Raw genomic sequence first — 21,400 nt, 5'->3', positions numbered from 1 at the left:
CGACATGACAGGTTTTTCTAATGACTTTATCCTTCATGATCTTTAATTATCTGACGAGACGAGCCAGCACACTTATTTACACTGATTTTTGCGTCAATTTTTAATTGCTCGAAACTTGTAGTTAAACTGAAAGCTCACGAGAGCATAGTGGTCATTCGTGGTCACGATGCCAATCACTTAGCAAGTTGGTCTGATTTAAGGAGACTCCCCCGAATTTTTTTTCTGTCAAAGACTACCGACATTTACAATCCAAAGACTACTGTTTACTAATAGTAAGATTTTCAACACATGTACGCACTTAATTAAAGATACGCTAACCATTGTCACAGGTATTCTGCAAGTCCACATAGTTACTAGAAACATGATGGAACTTGGTTTTGTGATCAATCTTTTGTGACTTTTTCTTGAGAGGGTTGTGTTGATGGTGTTCCTTGTATTCTTGCTGCATCAATCCTTTGTTGTAGTCTTGTAAGCATCTGTATCTCCTTTTCGACGGATCCAAAGTCTGAAGGCAGTGTAGAATCCTCTTTACGCGTCTGCAAACCTCTTATTTTCTCTTCAATTAATTTCTCAAGTGTATTCAACTTCTCTGTTTCGTTTGGCATTTCCGTATTGTTGTCTCTTGAGGCATTGTTACCTCCAAGCTCTCCTTCTTCGTTAAATGTTGTAATTCTTGTGGTGGCTCTGTCGTTTTCGCCGGGGAGGTCGAAAGCCACACGAAACTTTTGCTTACTTTTACTCTGCATATCTTCAGGAATCGAATCTTGATTGACTTCCGTTGTGGGCTTGGACGTTTCCGCTCTTCTTAAATTGTGATCTTCCTGGACGCCAGTATCTTTATTTATGGAATGTTGATGCCTCTTCTTTAGAGGTACCTCCTCGAAAAGGCTCAGGTCTTCTGCAAAATCATCTGTGTAAACCTCGTTAACGAAAAGCTGAATTCGCAAAAACTGACTTTTAGTGATGTAATTTACAAGAGCCTTTAACCTCACTTCATGAGTATCTTCTTCCTCTTGGACAATTACTTTATTCTCTTTTTCAATACCCGCCAATTCTCGAAACTTATCCTTTAAAATTTCGAAAACTCCGGACTCAAACGATTTCTCTTTCACCTTTCCACGATCTTTCATTACCGTTTTCCTGTAACCTACAATGAAAATCGAGCGAATTACAGTCAAGTAAAAGAAGATCAGAGTCGCACAACATGAGAATAACGCCACTGCTCGTAAAACTGTATGTGAGGTCACGACCTCCTCAGTTCTAACCATACGCGCCATGTATGAAATCGAGGTTTGCAATGAGCTTGAGAAATCCTTAAAATCATCACTGTCGCCGTGGAAGGCAATGGAAAACAAGGACGTGAACGCCATCATGAGGCAGAAAAACACAACAAGACACACAAGAAGCTCGTAAAAACAACCCGCAATGGTCAATAAAATGTGCTCCAAGCACCCAAGCAATTTCAGGAAAAATGAAAATCTAACAATGGCTATAAAATTGAGTAAAGCGAAAGCATAGTCGGTCAACTCATCGTAGAAGCCACACTGGTAAAAATCAAGGAATTGTTTTGGATCCTCTTTGAACTGATCAGTGGCCAGGTTTTTGAATCCCTCCTTTAAAACTTTCAAAAATACGATTACAATACCCGTAAATACGAAGATAAGGTCCAAAACTTTCGATGCATCTCTGAAATATTGACACTTGTCGTGAAATATCGTAAAGACAGCGCGATATATCATAAAGACAAGCACAACAGCAGCTGTAACTTCACCGATTATTCTTGCAGCTGGATGTTTCCGCAAAGAACCATACATGCTAACAGTGAATGCCTCGAAACTTTTATATACCCCACCCAAAGGTGGGAGCTCAAACGTAATCGTTACGGCAGCAACCATGTTGATGCTGGGGTTGTAGGCAACGAATTCGGCGTGGAGAGCCCTGGTGCGACTATCCAACCAGTGCAGTTGTTCCTCAGGAGTGTCTGTACTCTGGTTCAGAATAATTAAATAACCACCTCCACTGTAAGTTGCAAATTTCCCAATGACTGGCAATACATGATGGGCAGCGAAATTGTCCATATGCTGCCACGGGGTATATCTGTGATCAGACGTCCCGGACGAGAATGAAAACAAGTTCCTGTTATCAGTATTCTTGGGTTTAACTGTTGCATTCTCCCAACGAGAATCATAAAACTTAGTGTCGTCTTTTAGCATTGAATAAAATCCGTTACATTCATGAAATATGTCGTCAAACCATTTGTTAACTGAACAGGTACCTTAAAATACGAAGAAATAATTTATGAGGTGGTAATAAGGTATCGGTTAATCAAGTATTCTAAAGTCTAAAGAGAAGATTAAATGGTTTCATTTTCCCACAATTATAATTACTGCAATGAATAAAAACAGCGTAATATAAGAATACATAAGAAAACTAATTGGTAGAACAAGGGTACTAGGAAGGGACTGCAACCTATCCTTATTTATGTGATTTGGGAAGCCGAAACTGTTGAAACGATGGGGTCTAAGTCCATCATCAGTTCAATAACACCAGTTAAGCGTTTTCATAAAGTGACGCCAGTTATTTGGCTGCACCCGTTCAGATCCTCGTGAGGAAATTGGGAACTAGGCCGGATCGTCCTCCAGCTTAGTCCATTTCTAGCTCCTGTTTGCAAAGAGTACAAACATCGACCGTTATGGTACCTTTCTGAATACGAACTTGGCGCAGTCTCGCTACACCCAGCTGCAGCGACATTCTGTCAGCCATGTACGGCTCGTTGGGCAAGCCCTCGTAAATTTTCTCCGGGAATAATCCTGGTAATAGGGTCTGCCTCCTCCAGTCCCAGATGGAATTCACAGTGTTCACCTGAGGAGAGATGGTATGAGGGGTGAAGTTTTCTTATCATTTTGATGGAGATCAGCCCGAAAGGTTCATTAACCACCTTTTAGGAAACTTTGATAGAAAGAAAAATTTCTCATCAACTGTGAATTAGGTCTTATGAGAAGCTTGTAGGAGTTTGGACAAAATATATTGAGAGGAGAAGCGTTTAATTACAACACAGCCTGGCAGTGAAAGCTTGGCATAGCTTTGACATATGTTGATTCAACATGTATACCTGTTCAAACCGCACGCGACTGTTATTGTGCATAGGATTTACAAACACCCGCCTCAAAGTGTTGATCATCTTGTACGATGCTGGGTTCCTATATTGGAAGCTTAGAATCATCACCATTGCCAGCAAAATAACATACAAACAAATATCTGTGAAAATTTTGATGGTCTCTCGTCTTCGGATCTCTTTGATCCTTAAAATTCTCAGAATTTCCTTCGGAGGGGGATGGTACTGGGCCAGTTCCTCATTTGAAAGCTCTTGATGTATTTCCTCTTCGTTTGACACTTCTAAAAATTGCGAGAGAAAAATATCAACATCCTCAAATTGTTTTATCACTGAACATAAAATTGGTTAAAATTACTTCCAAAAAGTTTAGGATTTATTTGGAAAACTGTGCAAATTTGAAACTAAGAGAATCATGCAGTCCCATCTCTTATTTTCGTTACCTTATGCCTCTAACAACTTATTCTGCTCGACAGCATGTTCTTTGTTTAAGGAGGAAGTTTGTTTTCTTTGTTTGGAAAAATCCTCCACAATTTTGATAACAACAAGAGACCGGTTGATGTAAACGTTTCACTTTGTCAGTCGTTTTATATTAAAATTTTGCAAACCTTGTGCGGATTGAGATTCTTCAAAATAGTCTTCATCATCAGCTGACTTAAAGAACACCGCAAAGATCAAAGCTACAATAATCACTTTTAATGGCTGACTGATAAGCGTATCTTGGATGAACGAAATAGCCATTGTTGTCAACCACATGTTTGACTTTTCCTTCCCCCACATCATGCTGTAAAATAATGTGAACACACAAGAGAGCGAAACAATCAAGATGCACAACACCCAACCAACATATACACACCAATATGGAAAACAGGGTCCTCCATCGCTTTGGAACTTTCCACGCAGGTTTTCAAGAAATCCTGGATTTTGGGCGTCTTGAAGAGATTCATCATCGATGCTCTCAGTCTCTTCAGTTGAAACAAATGACTTCTCTCTTTCAGAACCAGTTCTGTCTGCCTTTATCCTTTTCTGAAAGACATCCTCATCATTGATATGGCATTGTATATCGTCAAGATCCCGATCCTTTTCCATGCTTCTGGTTAAATTATGCAAATCACTGTTGATTGAGTCAGTTTCTGTTTCCTGCTCAGACGCTTGAGAATTAGTGTCTCCGTGACAGCATTTGTTTTCTTTTGACCTTTTCCCCTTCGCTTTGGAGTTCCTAAAGAAGGCCACTATCAGAATGTTAACTGGAATTGCAATCAATGCACTCTCCATAGCAATCATGACCGTGCGCATGTTAAGCTTTATGGGTCCAAACTGAACAGACGAGGACGTGTCCCCTGCTTCAGAACCTGATCCATAAAACATTGCTGTAGTGATCATGAAGGTGAACAATAGAGAGAGACAACAAGAGAGTCTCTGAAGGCGAGTAAATGGACTTCTTGGAGGTCGATAGGCCAACGAAAACCAAAGATGGTTGTCACAAATCCCCTTGCGTACTTCTGTGTTGAAGAGCTTTTTGAAGGAGATCATGTCGAGTTCGCTTGCAGGGTTGAGGAATACGTCTATTTTCCCGTCTTCCTCTGCTACATCCAGCCAACGGCCTGCAGGCCCTGTGAAAAGGAAGGGTAAATTATTTACGAGGAGGAAAGATCACGATTCTTATCAAACCACAAAATACCTGCTAATGATGAATTGAGAGCACGAACCTATGAATAACAGTTGAAATGTTCTTCTATCAAGTAACTGAGTACCCGAGTGAAGACGTATTCTTGTTGAACATATCACATGGCGTGAGCATCAACGACTTTAAACACGATTCACAACAAACATGTGAAAATCATAACTAACTTAGGGAGTATTGATAATCCAAAAACCACTCTTACGTACTTTGTGGCATAAAAAGGGTGTTTAAAAGAGACAAAAATGAGAAATTTCTCTTTCTTACCTGCGAGAAAAATCCACTTCTCGTCCGTCTGACAGTCTCTGAGCATCGTTCGGCATAAGAACCATGATGGACTGTAACCACTGTTATCATGCCAAATCTTAATTCCTCGAATGACCCCAAAACTACGCGGCACGGATAAGATGAAAACATTTAGATCCCCTCTTCTAAAAAGTGGTCTGTTGGCATCTAGCAGAAAGCACGGGCCACTGTCGTCATCCTCTCCAAAAATCTCACAGCCAACATGTGCTGTCGTACCAGAACCGTTACGGCTCCCTGTAACAAAGTAGACCTCGTACAAATACTGGCTGTTTGGTCGACTGGGAGGAAGAATGGTAGCACCGACCTGTTGATGAGGAAACAAATCAGTGAATAATGACAATAAAGTGCTGTCATGTGCGCAAAGAAAACTTTTTAAGGTTACATGCCACTGTAGATTAATCTCCGAAATATATGGAAATGAATGGTCTCCCATGTGTCTAGTACTTAGGTCCAATTTCCTGACTATTATGGTTTTGGTAGTATCGAAAGAGCCAGGAGGCTCCTCAGTGCTCAGGAAAGTTATCAGTGAAAATTATGTCATATGGGTATATCGCCAATCATTCTACGCATGGAAAGCGATTAAACTGCATCTGAATCAAATAGAAATTTAAGGGGTGTTCATTTATACCTCACACGAATGTGTCCTCTCCTGGACTTGACCAATTCTTGATTGGTGTGGCTTTCAATGTTTAAGGAACTGGGCCAAAGCCAGTTGCAACTTATCAATGTTAGTTTTTCCTACCTGTCTGGCGTCTCTCTTGTCAACTGTCCTAGCCCATATAGCCAGCACCAAGTATAGCATCAACGAGGTAATGATAGTGAACATTACTACAACATTACCACTTTGAAAGGCGGCGGCAAACCCTGCCAAGGCTTTTCTGAAATCGATTGGATTTGGTGCTACGATCATTCCAGATCCAAATGATGTTAGATGATTTGTCATACAGTGAATTCGCTTTGGACTTGTAAATGGTCCAACCTAGAAATGATTTTAAATGATTGAGTAAAAAATGGTCGCTGGCGAGGATTTATTTTTGATTTAATACTAATACACTAGACGAGAAGAGCTAGAAATAGCAATATGATTAAGATAGGTGTCTTGTCACTACCAGTAGATGTCAGTGGATAAAGCTATTCCTGTATTATAAGCTGCCACCACTCTATGACTCGTCTTACGGAGCGGACACCTCTGCCAATACAGTGCACATGATTCATATACATTTGAATCAAACACTAAAGGCTGATTACTTGCTGCATAACATTAAAGCATAAATAACACTCTACATTTGGATCAGATGGGAATTAAAGACTGAAATGAAAACTACTGAAAGACTCACAAAACAGCCGTCGCCCTCCCATGCCTGTTGTTGCTGGTTCCAATAGAGGCATTTTGATTTGTAAACTCTAATGGAGTACTTCATTACAGCAGTCTCGTTGGCACTTCTCATGTCCTCTTTCCCACTTGAATACCAAACACCAATAAAGTAGGTAGACTGTTTTAGTCTTGTGTTAGATATGAAAAGTGTGTAATGAGAATAGTCCTTAAAACATGCTGAGTAGCTAGTGTTTGTCGGAACTTCGGTAGCAGAGTGCCAGATTTCTTTTCGCCACGAAAATTTTTCCTTGGTTGGATGACGGTTTTCTCGAACGTGAAGACGAAGTTTGTGACTGCAGTTGAATGGCGTGACTTCGATGCTAACTGCTTCGTCTTTGGAGGAAATTACTAGTTTGTGATACGCCCAGGTTTCTTCTGCTGTGACATTTACGTCGTATTTATTCGGTTCCGGCAGGACATCTGGAGCAGGCAAAAAATATTCGATGTATTTTCTGAGGTTAGAAACTGAAATCAACTCTTTCTTTTCCTTGTCTTCGTAAGAAAGGCTGACAACAGGGGTATTGATGTCCCTTGATGAGTTATGGTAGGTATGGTAATTTTTTGGCGTATACATTACCTGCAAATAAAGGAGAATAACATACAACCCTTCTCTACCAAAGTTAATGGTTTGAGCTCGAGGATAGCGACGCTAAAAAGTATGACCGTTCTCAGTAACAAGAATGACAGTATCCGACATTGATACAAACTGAAGCATTTAAAGCACTGGAAAATATAGTCACCAACGTTATTGGATCTAGTATTGGATCTAAACCGATCATAGAGGTGTGTCGTTTGCTGGAGGTGTAATCTCTGATGATACAGTAAAATACTTGTATTAAATTATACCCAATCACTAGGAAACATACCTTTTGATTAACAGATGTCAATCCTGGCCTTGCATTACGGAGCAAGTCTTTTCCTTTTGGCACATTAAAGCTTGCAAATCCTGTGTTCACGTTCCCTCCAGTCCCAGAGGGAGCGGTGCTCTTCAGGTTTAGAGCAAGTCGTGAGGAAATTATCTCTGTAGCTTCTTCGTAGGGTACCTTTGTTCTGAGCACTGACGTTGACAACGAATCCACAACTTTGAATAATTTATTTACCAAAACCTTACTCTGAAAAGAATGAAGCATTCATACATTAAAAAGCTGAATTAGCACGCCGGCGTAATTGTGATATTGCAGAAAATCCATGAAATCATCATTACCTAAAGATACGCCAATAATGACATAATAAGATGGCTTTTTCTGGCAGACCTACTCCTTGATTAAGTACGGAAATATATGACTTTCATATATTCTTAACCATTTACGGAAATATAGGTTAGATGAAAAACTCGTAAGCCTACCTTTGAGTGCATAGTCTCATTGTCAGCTTGTTCTTTGACATTTTCTGATGACGTCTGATTCGTGCTGTTTGGCTGATGGACAGCGGCATTTTCTGAGGCGACGTCAAGCAAATTTCCGATAGTTCCACACATTCCGACAGCAGCTGTTTCCAATGAATCAGAGCTTGTCTCGGGGGACTCACTCTCAAATACAGCAGCCATTTTGTCCAGCGCTGAGGTAGCTGCTTCCTGAAAAATAGCGACAATCACACAACTGATTGTACAAAAATATATGGAACCTACATGAGTCAGCTATTTTGCAAAGACAGACAGCACGGATGGAAGGACAATGAATTATTATTATTTGATATTTATCTGTTATTGAGACTGTCACGAGGGGAGCGAGTCGACGTGAACCTCTCAAGTAAAAGGTAACGTGTACAGTGCTGTTTCAGGGATGTTGATTGAAAACACCTGCATCATACCTTACCATTTTGCGACCTTACATAGAAAACATATTTAACTGCTATCTACCTGTGCCTCATATGATACTTCACTGGTTACTTGAGTGGCTTCTTGGAGAGACGCAGATAAAAGCTGAACGGCCTGACCAGAAGGAGTCGTTTCCTTCACCAATGCAAATATGAGCAGTTCGCGTATCTGTGAATTGGTAAGAGTGTTTCTATTTATCATCAATACTTTCAGCCTCATTGAACAAGAAAAAGCTGCAAGAACTATTGAAAATGGGGAAATGTCAGCAGTGTTTCACAAACAGACGAAATACGACAGTTTATCAAAGTGGAGTGATTAACAAGAATGTCAGCACTAGTGGTGGTGGAAACATTAGGACAAACTCAAGAAGTAACACGCCTTCAGGGAGAGAATTCTCGTAGTTCAAACCTTCTTTCGTTGTTCTGCAAGCTCGGGAGTGTCTTGTCCTGCTTGGTAGTTTAAAACAGAGCTAATGCTCATAGCATTACGCAGCATATCCTGGTTCGTATCCGATATCAAGTCGAACAGCTGATTTATAAGCTGGGTGCCTTTAAGGAGTGGAGGAAGTGACTGCAAGAAAGAAAATATTTTGTAGTTTGCACAGTAACAGTAATTTGCCATAGAAAATGAAAACGAAACTATCACTTTTATCAACCCTACAGATGCAAACGGCTAGTTTTTCCCACGATATCAATTTAAAGGGTTTCGGGAAGAAGACCCAGGAGGTTCTAATCACAAAGCGTCTGTTGCATGACCCCAGAGGAATACACTGTTAACTCATCGCATTGATGATTTTCTACAGTTACCTGAAGTTGAAGCCTCACAGATGATGCTGCGCCTAATCTGTCGGAGACGCGAACTGTGATATTCATAGTGTAATTCTCTCCGTCCCCTAATGGAAGTGAAATGATTGTTGCTGCATCTGTTCCGTAATACAGAGGCGATTCCTCTTTTCCACGAACGTGGTAAATCTCGTACCTAAAGGGACCATCAGGGTCATGCCAGCCAATGCACCAGAGCCTGTACCGCGTGGTCAGCACATGACCGACACGTGGCTCAATGTCACATGTCCCGTCCCTTGGAAGAGCATTGACTTCAAAAACATGAGAAGCACGTCCATAGCTACCAGATGGCAGAGTTCCTTTCACAGCAAGTTTGTAAAGTCTGTTTCCTTGTAGAACATTTTTCTTTATGACAATGATTGGAAAGCTTCCATATGGTGAGATGTAGCGCGGATTCATTAGTGAACTGTTGGTTTTCCAAACTGATTTTGTGCCTTCGTCTAATTCCAAGTACAGCAAAGACCAGGAATAAGTCAGTTTCGCGTTACAGGCGTTTCCCAGGCACTCAGATGACACAGTAAGCTTTTCCGAAGGATTGACTTTGTTGTCGCAATTAACCACACACCTTTAGAAAAAGTAATATGTCTTATCTACATCAGGAATCACCATAGTTTGCTTTTACTTGGAATAGTGTTATGGACACAAGTAAAACAAGAAATGGTTACCAACTCTAACTCCCCCCCTCCCCCTGATATTTCCAGTTTAGTTCGCGTCAATTTGTCCTACCTTATGATTAAGACTGGAATGTCCTCCACACTCAACTCCAATAACTGAGTTGTTGAACTACTTCTGCTGTCCTTTCTCACTACCAGTTCTATGTGATATTTTTCTTCAGCTGTCATACGAGATGTCGCTAGGTTAAGGTGTGTTCTATTTGAAATGATGTACTCTCCATTTCGATAACAACCTCGCTCAGAACTGGCAGAAAATTTAAGGGAAAGGTTTGAATTCGAATATTCTGCGGTACCATTGATAATCTCTTCCAGTAGGTCCGGAAATCTTTCGGAGATATTCCTACAAAGCCACAAGAAACGCATTCCTGGGAAGAGGAATATATTATGGTTACTCCATTGTCAATTTTGTGCTCTTATTCTGATCCAAGGCTGTAAAATCACTGTAATTTCAAAGAGCCTAAATAGGTAATCTACCTGACCAGAAGCACAAGACGCATGCACATACGTTTGTGAACGAGATTGAATCGATGGTGTTTGCTGAATAGGGAAAAGTGACTAGATCTGAAAAAAGGATATCACAGAAGAAATCAAGAAATCAAGAAATCAAGAAATCAATTTCGGCCCTACTGACCCTGCAGTGGTAGTGGGTTTGCTTTCTTACCATGCGGTGAAATTTTAGGTTCAGTCTGATTAAGACGATGGAAAAGCACAATACTTTCAGGAGGCTACTGAACGCAATTACCTGAGAATAAGATTTGTTGCTGAATACAAATACCTGAGTGATTCCCTGCTCCGATGTCAGGGTCATGAGAGCTCAGAGCGTTTAAAGATACCAATGACCCGAAAGTCCTTCTTATCTCGCTTCCTCCATTGATTTCAGCAACCAATGGAGATTTTATTGTTCTAATATATCCCTCTGCAGCTGCAAAGAAATCATCCAGGCCATCTCCAGTCATGTTCACGCTCAAACTTAGTCTGAATAATCCCAACGGCAAAGCCCTCTTTTGGAGTCGTAATTCTCGCATGGAAGCTTCTCCGTAAGAACTTATATCGGTAAACGGCATAAAGTTTCTTGCTTCTTGATTGTATTCAAATATCTTCCATTCGTAATGGGATTTTTCAGACTCGGGACAGAAGATGTCAACATCAGCCTCAATAATATATTACTAGCTTTAAAGAGATCTCTTGCATCTGCTGGACTGCTGCCGACATTTTTTAACCTCAATTCAGGTTTTTTACAGGGCCTGGGCAGAATTTCAACTTCACAGGTTACTGATGACCTAGAGACATAATTTGTTAGGGTTGCTGTTATGTTATATATTCCTGGAGTTTCAAAGGCGTAACGCATGATGGTTGTTCTTTCAAGATCTCCCTGATATAGCGTGTTTATCTTGTTCGCTGCTGTATTGAGATTATCTATCGCATCGGCTTCTCCGTACCAATATCTCGTGATGTTGCCCAATTCCACTAGAAGAGTTGAGTTCGTTCCAAGCACTTCCAAAGCTGCCCAAATGGTAACAGTTTCATTTCTAGCCTTGGGCGAAGAGCATTCGAGATAACTATGCAAGAATTTTGCACGTTTTTGAACTGCAATATCTACAACAGAAACTGCTTCACTCACGTGATTGCTAACACGTATTGATATTTTATATGTTCCAGGAGTGTGGAATATATGTTGAATCGTGAGTGTGCTCTGTTCAATGTATGTGGTAGTTTTACTGATTGACCATGTGTACTCCAAACTGGAACCTTTGTCAACGTTGGCATCAAATATAACTGGAATTCCTTCTGGGAAAATATTCATGCCCTCACCATGTCCAGCATAGAATTTACCTCCCTCAAAATACTTCATGTTAATGTGAACTTCAGCAACTGGAACCTCTATGATGACCACTTGTGTGTGACTCAGTAGAGGGGTGACAAGATTTGTTGCTGTGACTGTTATGTTATGCTTCCCAGCTTGTTTATAAATACTTGGCGTTACATGTGCCATACCAAAAAAATCTTGATTTTCTATGTCAAGTTCTTGATGATTTACATACACCTTGAAACTCACATTTGTTCCGACCTCAATGGTGCAATTGACAGTGAAAGTGTCCCCAAACCTCACTGGACTAACGTGTGAAACTTGAAAGAATTGTACTTTCATTTGAATCACAGCATGAGCAGTTGTTATCATTTTGCTCAAACGGTTTTGACAATTCACGATGACTTGATATACACCCACTTTCTTAAAAACATGTCGTACAGACATGCTTACATTGGTAAAGGATTCGTGGCTATCATTTAAATCCTTTAAATATACTAGCTCCTCCGTGGCGTTTTTCTTTATTTCCTGTCCGTCTCCAAACTCCCAGTGGCAGTGAAAATCAGATCCCCTTAGAAAGAATATTGGAATGTCAACACTTTGGTTCAACTTTGCAACGAGTGATGGAATACTAGCCCCTTCTAATTTCAAGACTGGTTTGTGAACCTTGATGGTAATGCTAGTATTGAAGGTAGATACTTCATTTATTGCTGTAATATTGACTGTGTAAAGACCATGCAGACTATACGAGTAATTAACGTACGATCTATGGGTGACTATTCCTTCACTGTTGTCTCCAAAGTTTACGAGATACGACACATTTGTTCCAGAGATGGAGGAGATGTTTGTGAACAAGATAGTGATGGGTTTCTATTAATCTCTATATCCCTGGAACTATTAAGAACGATAGGAGTGAAGGGATTAATGGGTCGAAAAATGTTGGCATTTTGTCCATGCGGAGATCCAATTCGTGACTGCATTGGAAGCAGCGACGTAAACAAGGATTCTCCCGGAGTTTTGTATTGCTGCATTGTTACAAGAGCGTTTCCATGCCAATCTTTCTCTGTCTTTGCAGCAACTTGCAATGAGGCGGCGGAAAAAGTTGCTTTGTACGTGACACCCTCGCCGCTGTCTATTTTTCCATCGTACTTTGAACTCAGTTCCAAACAATATCGGAGGTATCGGATAAATAGTAAGGCCCTTGATACGATTTTGAACAAGAACTATAATACTAACGGTTGATCCGCATCTGTTTCTACAAGTGACCCGAACCTTGTAATCACCAGGGACTGTGAAGGTGTAATTCCGAACTTAACGTTCTCGAATCAGTTCGAGAGGTATACGTGTGAAATTAACATGATCACCCAGTGACCAGAGACATTCAAAGTGAGACCCTTTTCCCACAAAGAGACGAAACTGAGTTGCCTCTCCAAACACTGTTGCGTTACTTTGCAGGGTCACATTCTCAAGAATGAGTACTGGCGTAGGAACAGATATGTTAGCTGTAGCAGACAACATACTTGTGTTGCACATAGTCCAAGCATGCACACGCAACGTATAGTTACCGATGGAGCGGTACATGTGATCACCTGTGTCCCAGACTCCCCTACATGTTTCTATGCCGTCCTCCCCAGTCGAACTTGAAGCTAGCTTTCGTGGCGTTCTTGTTTGCACTTGCCTTGACTTTTAACCTCGTTTCATTCACCTCCACCAGGTGCGATGGCTAGGTTAGGTTGAGAGAGAGATACTGCAAAGGTACAACTGAAAACAGAATTAATTTGTGTCAAGAATGAAGTTTCAAACTCCACCCAGCGATTGTTGAACGTTTAAGCTTACCCCGTTATCTTTGTTCCTAAACCAAATGAGTTGCCAAAGAAATAGATAAGACATTTTCTCGATTGCATTTGAGATCACGAACTGCCGACAGTAACCAATTACTTGTAAGATTCAGCTTGAAGAAGACCTTGGAAGAATAGCCTGGTGAGGCATTTTTCTATAACTAGGAAACCAACCCAATAGCACTACTACCATTATGTAGCAGTTATTTCCCCAACAAAGTCCTACGAAAACAATTATTTTTCAACAAAACTAAACAAAAAAATTCCATTTCATGTTCCCCTGTAAGGCTGATGAGCGGAACAGATTTCTCGATGAATAAAAATGCTATCTAAGTAGCTCTATACAATTCAAGCCAGAGGCTATCTCAGCTACATAACACGGTATGTCGTTTGACTTAAGGTTATCACATCCAGGTAAGGGCATTTCGATTTAGTGTTGTCAAACCTAGCCCAAAGGTTAACGCAAAATCCACATCACTGCAGGAGGTTAAATAAAACACGGAGCCAATGAGAGCTCAAAGAACAGAAAGAGCGTTGAAGTCTCTTGTTGTTTTTGTCTTTTGCATCTGATTGGTTAGGCCTGGTGGCTCGAGTTTTCTGGACCAATCACAGAGCGAAGGTAAAACGAACCTAAGGCAATCCCCGCATAGCTTTCGAACACTCACCTTGAAATGGATATAACGATATTAACACTATATACATCCAGCATTAGCGTATTTTGTATCATAGGAGCTTGTCTTCATCCAATTGGATATAAGTCTGAACTTACTCCTCCCCGAGCGAAGGGTGCCGTCTTGTTAAACAGTTACAACAGTCACAGAAATTGTTTTTACATACCTGGCATACAAGCGCGCCCTCGCCGCCGGGGGGGGGGGGCAACTTCCTGCCGCTGAAGTGCTTTAGAATAAAATTGAAACACAAGCGGACTTTTGCCTGTTGTACAGTTCCCCAAGAATGGCAATAACAGGCACCAATCCTGTTCTCGTATGCGTCGCCAATATATATTCTTTCCTATAGACGTACTGTAAACCTTGGACTCCATCGTGATACAAAGAGGCCTCGCCTGTCATGTGGATCATAAGAAGCACCATAAAAATTCCCAACGTCCCCCCGTTGATGACGTCAACGTGCAACCATTTGGAATATGAAAGGTTTTCTTTTCAATCGCAGCAGGATAACCGTCCTTTCTCCTTCATAGTTCCTCTGGATCCACATTTGTACTTCCGTGCTGATCGGCATGTAATGAACAATTGGTCCAGTGTGACTTTCAAATGGTAAAACATATGAGACAGAATTGTTCAAAGAATAGCCAAATATCGATCCGCTTGTCTGCCTGCAATCTCCGACGTAAGAGTCCTTGGCTTCCCTTGTATAAAATGGCCCCGCCTGTCTCGCCCATCGATACCGGAAACAAACTCAATGTTAGACATACTGCACTTTCAAGCTACCATTCCAGATGGCTTCTTTGTTTCTGTAGGGTTGTTCATTAAAAGGCAAGAGGACAATGCGGCCTTTGTGTGACAGGTTGACAGTGTTGCAGAACTGATTAATATAAATCAAAGTAAATTGATCAAACAACTTCCAAAATTTGTTATGGTTCATCTCTGTTATGATTAATTGCTGGATCTACCTCAAATTATGCAAGGCTCATAGTCAAATCTTCGCCGATTTAAAGTCTGGTTATCTACACTTGGTTTTAAGCATAGAAGCGTATTTCTCCTTGCCCAATACCATATCAAGCTAAGAGGTGCGAGCACACAAAGTGATAGGGAAATAAATAATATTATTAATCAGGGTAATACCATTTTGATCTAATACCATATCTCTTCGAACCTAGCATCATAAGAATTGTACGGCACACAGTAAGGATATTAAAGAATGAGATCTTGAGAGTGCAAAGGGTTAACTTAAAGAAAGAGGAAAGATTTTATTCGTCTTGTCCATGAGTGCGAGACAAAGAAAAGTCTGAGACTCCGCATGGATGGAGGCAAACCCTACACGTTTGGAAATCGCGCTGTGGTGCTTTATTATCGCTTCACATTGTTTTGCCACTCAGAGACGAAACTCATTTAACCACCGAATTTGCTGGTAAGAGTTTAAAAATACGCACTTTGGACGCAACTCAAAAACGTTTCAAGAAGGATGAAGGTGAATCGTATTAATTAGCGCATCAAAACTTATGTTGTCTTAACCACTTTCAGAAGTGAATGTTATTGTTTGTCCAAATTCCCATAATCGGCTGGGAATTCAATAACAATACGCATAACGAGCGGAAAAAATGTCTTTCCAGCAGTCGTGCATTTATGCTGGGAGCTTCCACAAGTGTTAATTTTTCCGATTGAGCTGATTGACATACTCTTCACAGTGTCTGGAAAAGTTTGCAATTTGACGTTCATCACAAATTCAAAATGTTTATTTTGGAGATGGTGTTCCAGGAGATTGTTTTTGAGAATAATTGACAATGCGCCGTCGCAAATAGTTCCCTTGCAAAAAATAGAGCGGACCGCACGTTTCGATTTATCAAGCCATGGTTAATTTCACATGCAACAAAAATGAAATCTTCGTGTGTAGATTTTTAAGACATAGAAGTTACATATATATCCTTCTTTAAATCGTCACGATCGAAATTCTCAATCTGAAATGATTACATAGTTGGATTTAATTATTTTAGTGTCTCATAACGTGTCCTGCCTTGCCTTTAAAAAATTCCATCTCTCATGATATTATCATGTGAATTTACTTTTCGGAGAGAATAAATACTTTTTTATTTTCAGATGACCGCGCTATGAGGCCCCCGTAGTTTCAATCATAACGCTATGCGGTGTTTACTGATTGTGTTAATTTTCACAAAGTCACCTTTCCTTTATAGATTTTGTCGGATGAACAATAAGTTGAAATGCTCATCTAATTTCGGAAAAGTTCCTACCAACCTAGTATTTTTATTCTTAGGTATCAGAAATGTAATCAGAATCTCGGTACTTAACTATCGAAAACGAAAGTCGGTAAGACCCTAACCGTAATCAAGATGGCGATTTTATCGGCAAAACTTTTTATAGTTTTACCTTGATTTCTCCAGTGAAATGAAACTTGTCCCCATCCAATATTTGCCAAACCAGACCTGCAGTTACAAATGAAATGGTATTCAAAATAACATCACTACCATTTTTTTCTTAGCGCAAACCCATGATGTAGATGGAACAAGCTTACCTGAAGCCCCAACCAACGACGCAACTCCCCGAAGCCTTGAACGGCTATCGCCAAGTGGTTTCCCACTTTATAAAATAGATCACGACATACTAACTACAAAGGGTCACAGCAAGGGGAAAATCTCGACGACGGAGTGGTTTTCAAGTCATCTCTGCTTTGTTTCATCTGATGATTTCTGTTTCTGTTTTTCAGTTACGGGATTTTTTTTAAACGAGGAACGCTTGTGGTGTCACCCACGTTGAACCCACGAAAAGAAACATCCGTGAAAATGTCGTCATTTTTGGACTGCCTTATTGAACATTTGAGGTTTGAGTATGGAACAGCTTTATATTTGCTCTCACAGCTGTAGCTGCTTAAGTTCAGTGGAGTTTTTGAGTCATTTTTTAGAGACGACTTCGTAAATTTTAACGTTCTCAATGCAAAAGACCTGCATGTTAACCCAAAAGATCTATCAGCAAAATCTTAACTTCCGTGTGATATTTTTATTCTAGGCGGGTCAAACATTACCCATGATAACAAATAATGAGCTATTTACGGCTTCTCAAGAATTCATGCATCCCGCTACTTTTGGCACCTCACAAAAAAAAGGTTTTATTTTTAAATTTGAAACTGCAAAACTCTAGGCTGATAACTTACCGTCCTTCCATTGAAAACAAAATGGACTGGTTTAATCTCCTTTGCATACTAAATACGGCAATAACCACGAGAACCTTAGTTCTCGCCGTCTAATAAGCTCACAGGTGAAATACAAAACCGTAGCATATTATTATGGACCTGACTTCGTATGCAATAGGATTTGAACTGACGCTTCCTCAGTACACTTTATTCTCCGGTAAGATTTCCACTTTGCCATTGAAAGTTTGCTCTAAGAATCGACTCCGGCTGCAGCTCCAATATCTTTTTAAGTATCTTCTTAACTTTTCTGCCCCTTCTGAGGGTTCCCACGCTTGGAACGGTGTAACAGTATTGCGGACGTGCAAAGAAGTTCTCATTTGAGGTGGCGATGAGCTCCCTCTGTTGTTAAATGCAATCAATAACATCACTAAACACATGCTCACCCTCCAGCGCCCGCAGGGAGGTTTGGACAGCGTACCATGGCCAAGCGCTGAGAGCCCCTGGCTGAAGGACGAAGTCAAAAGCTGAGAAGAACTTGAATTCCAATGAAACGACCATTTCATCATTGCCTAGGTGAACACAAACATTTTAAGTCTTAAAAGTCCTGTATCACCCATATACACTTGCTCTGCCGAGTTGCAGGATATTTACACAGCCTACGCAGCAATTAACCAACGGTTCAAAATGATGCCAAAAAGGACGAAATATCTGACAAATTATCAGAAGTGAGATGAACTTCTTGTCGAGTAAGACGACGATATCCCTCCCAATACTACCATTATAATTGCAAGCCATTATTCCCATGCGCCGTGGATAATTTCTGAAAATCGTGGAGGGGCGATCTCCATACTGGTTGCCTCCCCAAATACCAAAAGACACAGACCAAGAGGTCCGTGCGACACACGGGAAGCCTAATGACCACGTGACATACGAACTGTAGATGTTCCAAAATTCCTCGTGAGTTGTAAGGATCGACGAGCAGCATGATACCCACGTGAGGAACCCAGAAATAAAATGTCAGAAACCAAGTCAGTTTGCGTCCCCTTGCTTCCTGGATTTCTGAAGAGATCATACGCAAGTCCATAGCCATAGCTATTTTGATTAAGATGTAAAGAACTGCAAACACATATACATGTAGGTCCCAGGCTTTTCCCCCCGCCTGAATCGCAGTTGGCCACTCCGGCCCAGGCTCTGGGTTACCCTTATTGGCTCATTTCCAGCTCCCGCTCTAACCAAGTCTTCCGCAAGGGTTTAACTGAGGACACGACTGAGGGCTCGGTTAGTAGTGCGAGTAATTATCTGACGCCGATTCTGAGAGATTTTTCAATGACTTAGTCATAAAAGCTAATCCAGCACTTCTTATTGTGATGGTGGTCCAACGTTTTAAAGTCGTCCTTCTCTATTCCGAAACTACTGAGAAACCCAGAACCTTTATCTGTTTGTTTCGTTAGAGGTTTACGTGGAGGCCAAAGATAATTTCCAGGCAGCTTAGCCGGAGTTTGCAATTTCTGGTCACTTTGAAAACTCCATGGCATACAAACAGTAATTGAGTGCTCATTGCAGATGATTATCAAAAGCAATAACGTGGTTTTCATGCAGTCGAATATCCTCGCCATGATGATTCCGACGGAAGTTCGGCTATTGTAAAATAGAAAACAATTTATTAGTAATTGGATACCCTTTAATTGAAAGTTTACTCAAAAGAACCTGCAACTGGATTTTACATGGTCGGTTGTGAGTTTAGCTTTCTTCCTCTAACTTTACCTTTGATGTCCTTAGTTTTATCTTAAAATGGTTGCGAGAAACATATCCTCTATCCTCGTTCACTAAGATTTTCATGGCAACAGTTGTCCCGTCTATAGGTCTTATGTCATCAGTTTCTCGTTTGATGGCAAGCTTTCTCAGCTTCACATGACATTTTCCCTCTCTGTGTTTGTTCAGCTTGTCAAACCCAGGCAGATGATAAAACAAATCATTTGTTCTGATGCTTTTAATTTCGACATTTGCTATCAGCGTCACAACTGTCTTATCCTTTTAATCGATCCTTGTTCCAGTTTTCTAAATTAATTTGCAGTTTACCTCGTTTCTAAATTTCCAACGTAGCAAGTTGTCTTGAATCAAAAGATTTTTTTCGATAGAAAAAACTGAGTTAACAACGACCCAAACGTAACCCAAGACGACAACACATCAAATATTATGGGTTTGTGATTAGAAGTATTATATACAGTTGGAAAAAAAAAAAAAACAACAACAACTTAAACCGGCGAGGCCCAAGATCAACCCACAGGCAGACATCAATTAAATAATGGCACACTAAAATCTAAGAAGTGGGAGCTAACCTTTTGAGGACTGGTAAATCGAAGCTTTGCTCTGTTCCGCATAAATCTGGAAATGAACCGCTAGAAATGAACCGCTGCCTCGGCTCAACGTGAATGATTGCGCATGTGCGCACTACACGGAACTTTTCATTATCAGAGAAGTTTTTTTTAGTCACCAAAAATGCTGCATCACCATGGGCGGAGGCCAAATCAGAGCGGAGTAAAAAGAAATGGTCATATCATATCCACCAGATTTAATGTAACTGAGGCTTTCTTCAAATTCGTCTTTGACTGATAATAGACCCATGTTCAAGTGATGATTTAGGATAAGAATAGAAAATGTGGCAATGAATGACTTCCGCAGGTAATCAAACTGAATTATCTGTGTAAAACTGCTTTTTGCTAAATCTTCGTTTTGGATTCCAAGATGGTTAACTTTTTTATATTTTTCCGTATCTGAAAATGGATTACGCGGTTTTTTTCCATGAATTTTATTTGCATAAAGAGCGATGACAGTTTCAGACATTTTCAATGCAGTACTGATGTATTTGCCTCTTGGTGAAAATGAGCTGGCTACGTTAGCTGGACGAGGTAGCTAAATGGAATTGCGCTCATCTGTCATCTGTTTGTACTTTCGTGTCAAGGACGTACTTGAGTTATATCATGTTCCCCCGAACGATGTGAGATTAAAAGCTTCCGAAATATCGCCAATTTATTGCATTTAAATGGGTCTGAAATAAATTTATGTGCAGACAGACAAGCTCTAAGGCGATTCAACTACTTTAAATTTGATCAGTCATTTTCTGTTTGGCTGTGTGGACATGAAATTTCTAAAATGTCGCTTACAGACCATGAACCCCCTTAAAAAATGTACTAACAGGGCAACAGAACTCTTTCGCCAAAATTTTGTTCAAATGCCGAACTAATTATTGTTACCATTTTTTTAATTTTCCTTCTTTGTTTGTATGTTTGTTTGTTTTTATATATATATATATTTCTATAAGTACGGTCCATGTAAGATCAATGGATTTGTCGAAAGGTAACTTCTAAAGAGTTTATGAGTGTAAAATAAGTCTTACCTGATTAGACTGGAACTACATCTGACTTAATCTTGTCTCGACTCGTTTCGGTTGTATTTGGGTTAGTGCGTGCAATTTGCCCAAGGCAGGCGGTATTAATATTACACCAGCGCCAGCTGCATTTTCCTTTAGAAAATCCAACCTTTTGTGCCCTAGACCGCCCGTACAAAAGACAATTCGGGCTTATTCTTCATAAAAGTTGCACGAAAATTAAGAAAATAAAAACAAAAACAAAAAACTCAAGCTTTTCAATTCAAGCGTAAGACTGCTTTCAAGCACCTTATGCTCAACGTCTTTTTAAATCTTTAGTTTCGTTTTCTTTTTTTTTCCTTTAAATACAATTCAGCATGAGGTGGACAGGGTTTTTCTAAATTTATTGTAAGGTAGATAATTTCTTGCTAGCTGTATTCCCAGTAAAGCTTGGCCTTTTCATTTTCATAAAAATTCAGAATTCACATTCTTTGGAAATATCAAGGCAAAGTACAAAGCAAAGCAAAGCAAAGTAAGCATAAATAAGATAAAACAAAGGTAAAAATGAACTTTAGTGGCAGTTTGAACTTTAATGTTACTTGTGTTGGAAACAATTCTATCATTGACGTCAGTTTGCTGTTTTTTTTAACGTGTTAGTCTTGTGCCTAATTGCACGAAATTTTGCGTGTTACGCTCTAAGAGAGAGAGATAGATGGAGAAAGAGGGAGAGAGAAAAAAAGAGAGAAGGCATACCTAATAC

General features: G+C 40.2%; 1 protein-coding gene across 1 annotated transcript; it reads right to left on the bottom strand.

Moving 5' to 3' along the window:
* Positions 1 to 241: 241 nt before the first annotated feature.
* On the bottom strand, positions 242 to 10,831 carry LOC131797728 (polycystin-1-like protein 2). The gene is made up of 14 exons (XM_059115394.2): positions 10,582 to 10,831; positions 9,859 to 10,171; positions 9,097 to 9,697; positions 8,699 to 8,860; positions 8,333 to 8,458; positions 7,820 to 8,047; positions 7,341 to 7,586; positions 6,437 to 7,051; positions 5,842 to 6,078; positions 5,061 to 5,403; positions 3,721 to 4,725; positions 3,113 to 3,396; positions 2,700 to 2,862; positions 242 to 2,275 (listed from the first exon to the last, which is right to left on the bottom strand). The coding sequence occupies exons 1-14, from the start codon at positions 10,829 to 10,831 to the stop codon at positions 384 to 386; spliced, it is 6,465 nt and encodes a 2,154-aa protein (XP_058971377.2). The 3' UTR covers positions 242 to 383.
* Between the last annotated feature and the right edge of the window lie 10,569 nt (positions 10,832 to 21,400).

This window comes from Pocillopora verrucosa, chromosome 3 (assembly GCF_036669915.1).
Source record: "Pocillopora verrucosa isolate sample1 chromosome 3, ASM3666991v2, whole genome shotgun sequence".
Classification (NCBI taxonomy): domain Eukaryota; kingdom Metazoa; phylum Cnidaria; class Anthozoa; order Scleractinia; family Pocilloporidae; genus Pocillopora; species Pocillopora verrucosa.
Note: the sequence above shows the minus strand (reverse complement) of the source record. Positions and strands in the feature narration are given on the sequence as shown.

Bases quoted from the DNA above. Each gene is read 5' to 3' on its own strand.
- LOC131797728 (XM_059115394.2), bottom strand. From the start codon at position 10,831: ATGCGAGAATTACGACTCCAAAAGAGGGCTTTGCCGTTGGGATTATTC. The intron at 8,048-8,332 runs GTAGATAGCAGT...GCTATTTTTCAG, and splicing joins AAGTATCATATGAGGCACAG to GAAGCAGCTACCTCAGCGCT. The intron at 7,052-7,340 runs GTATGTTTCCTA...CTTTATTTGCAG, and splicing joins TGACATCTGTTAATCAAAAG to GTAATGTATACGCCAAAAAA.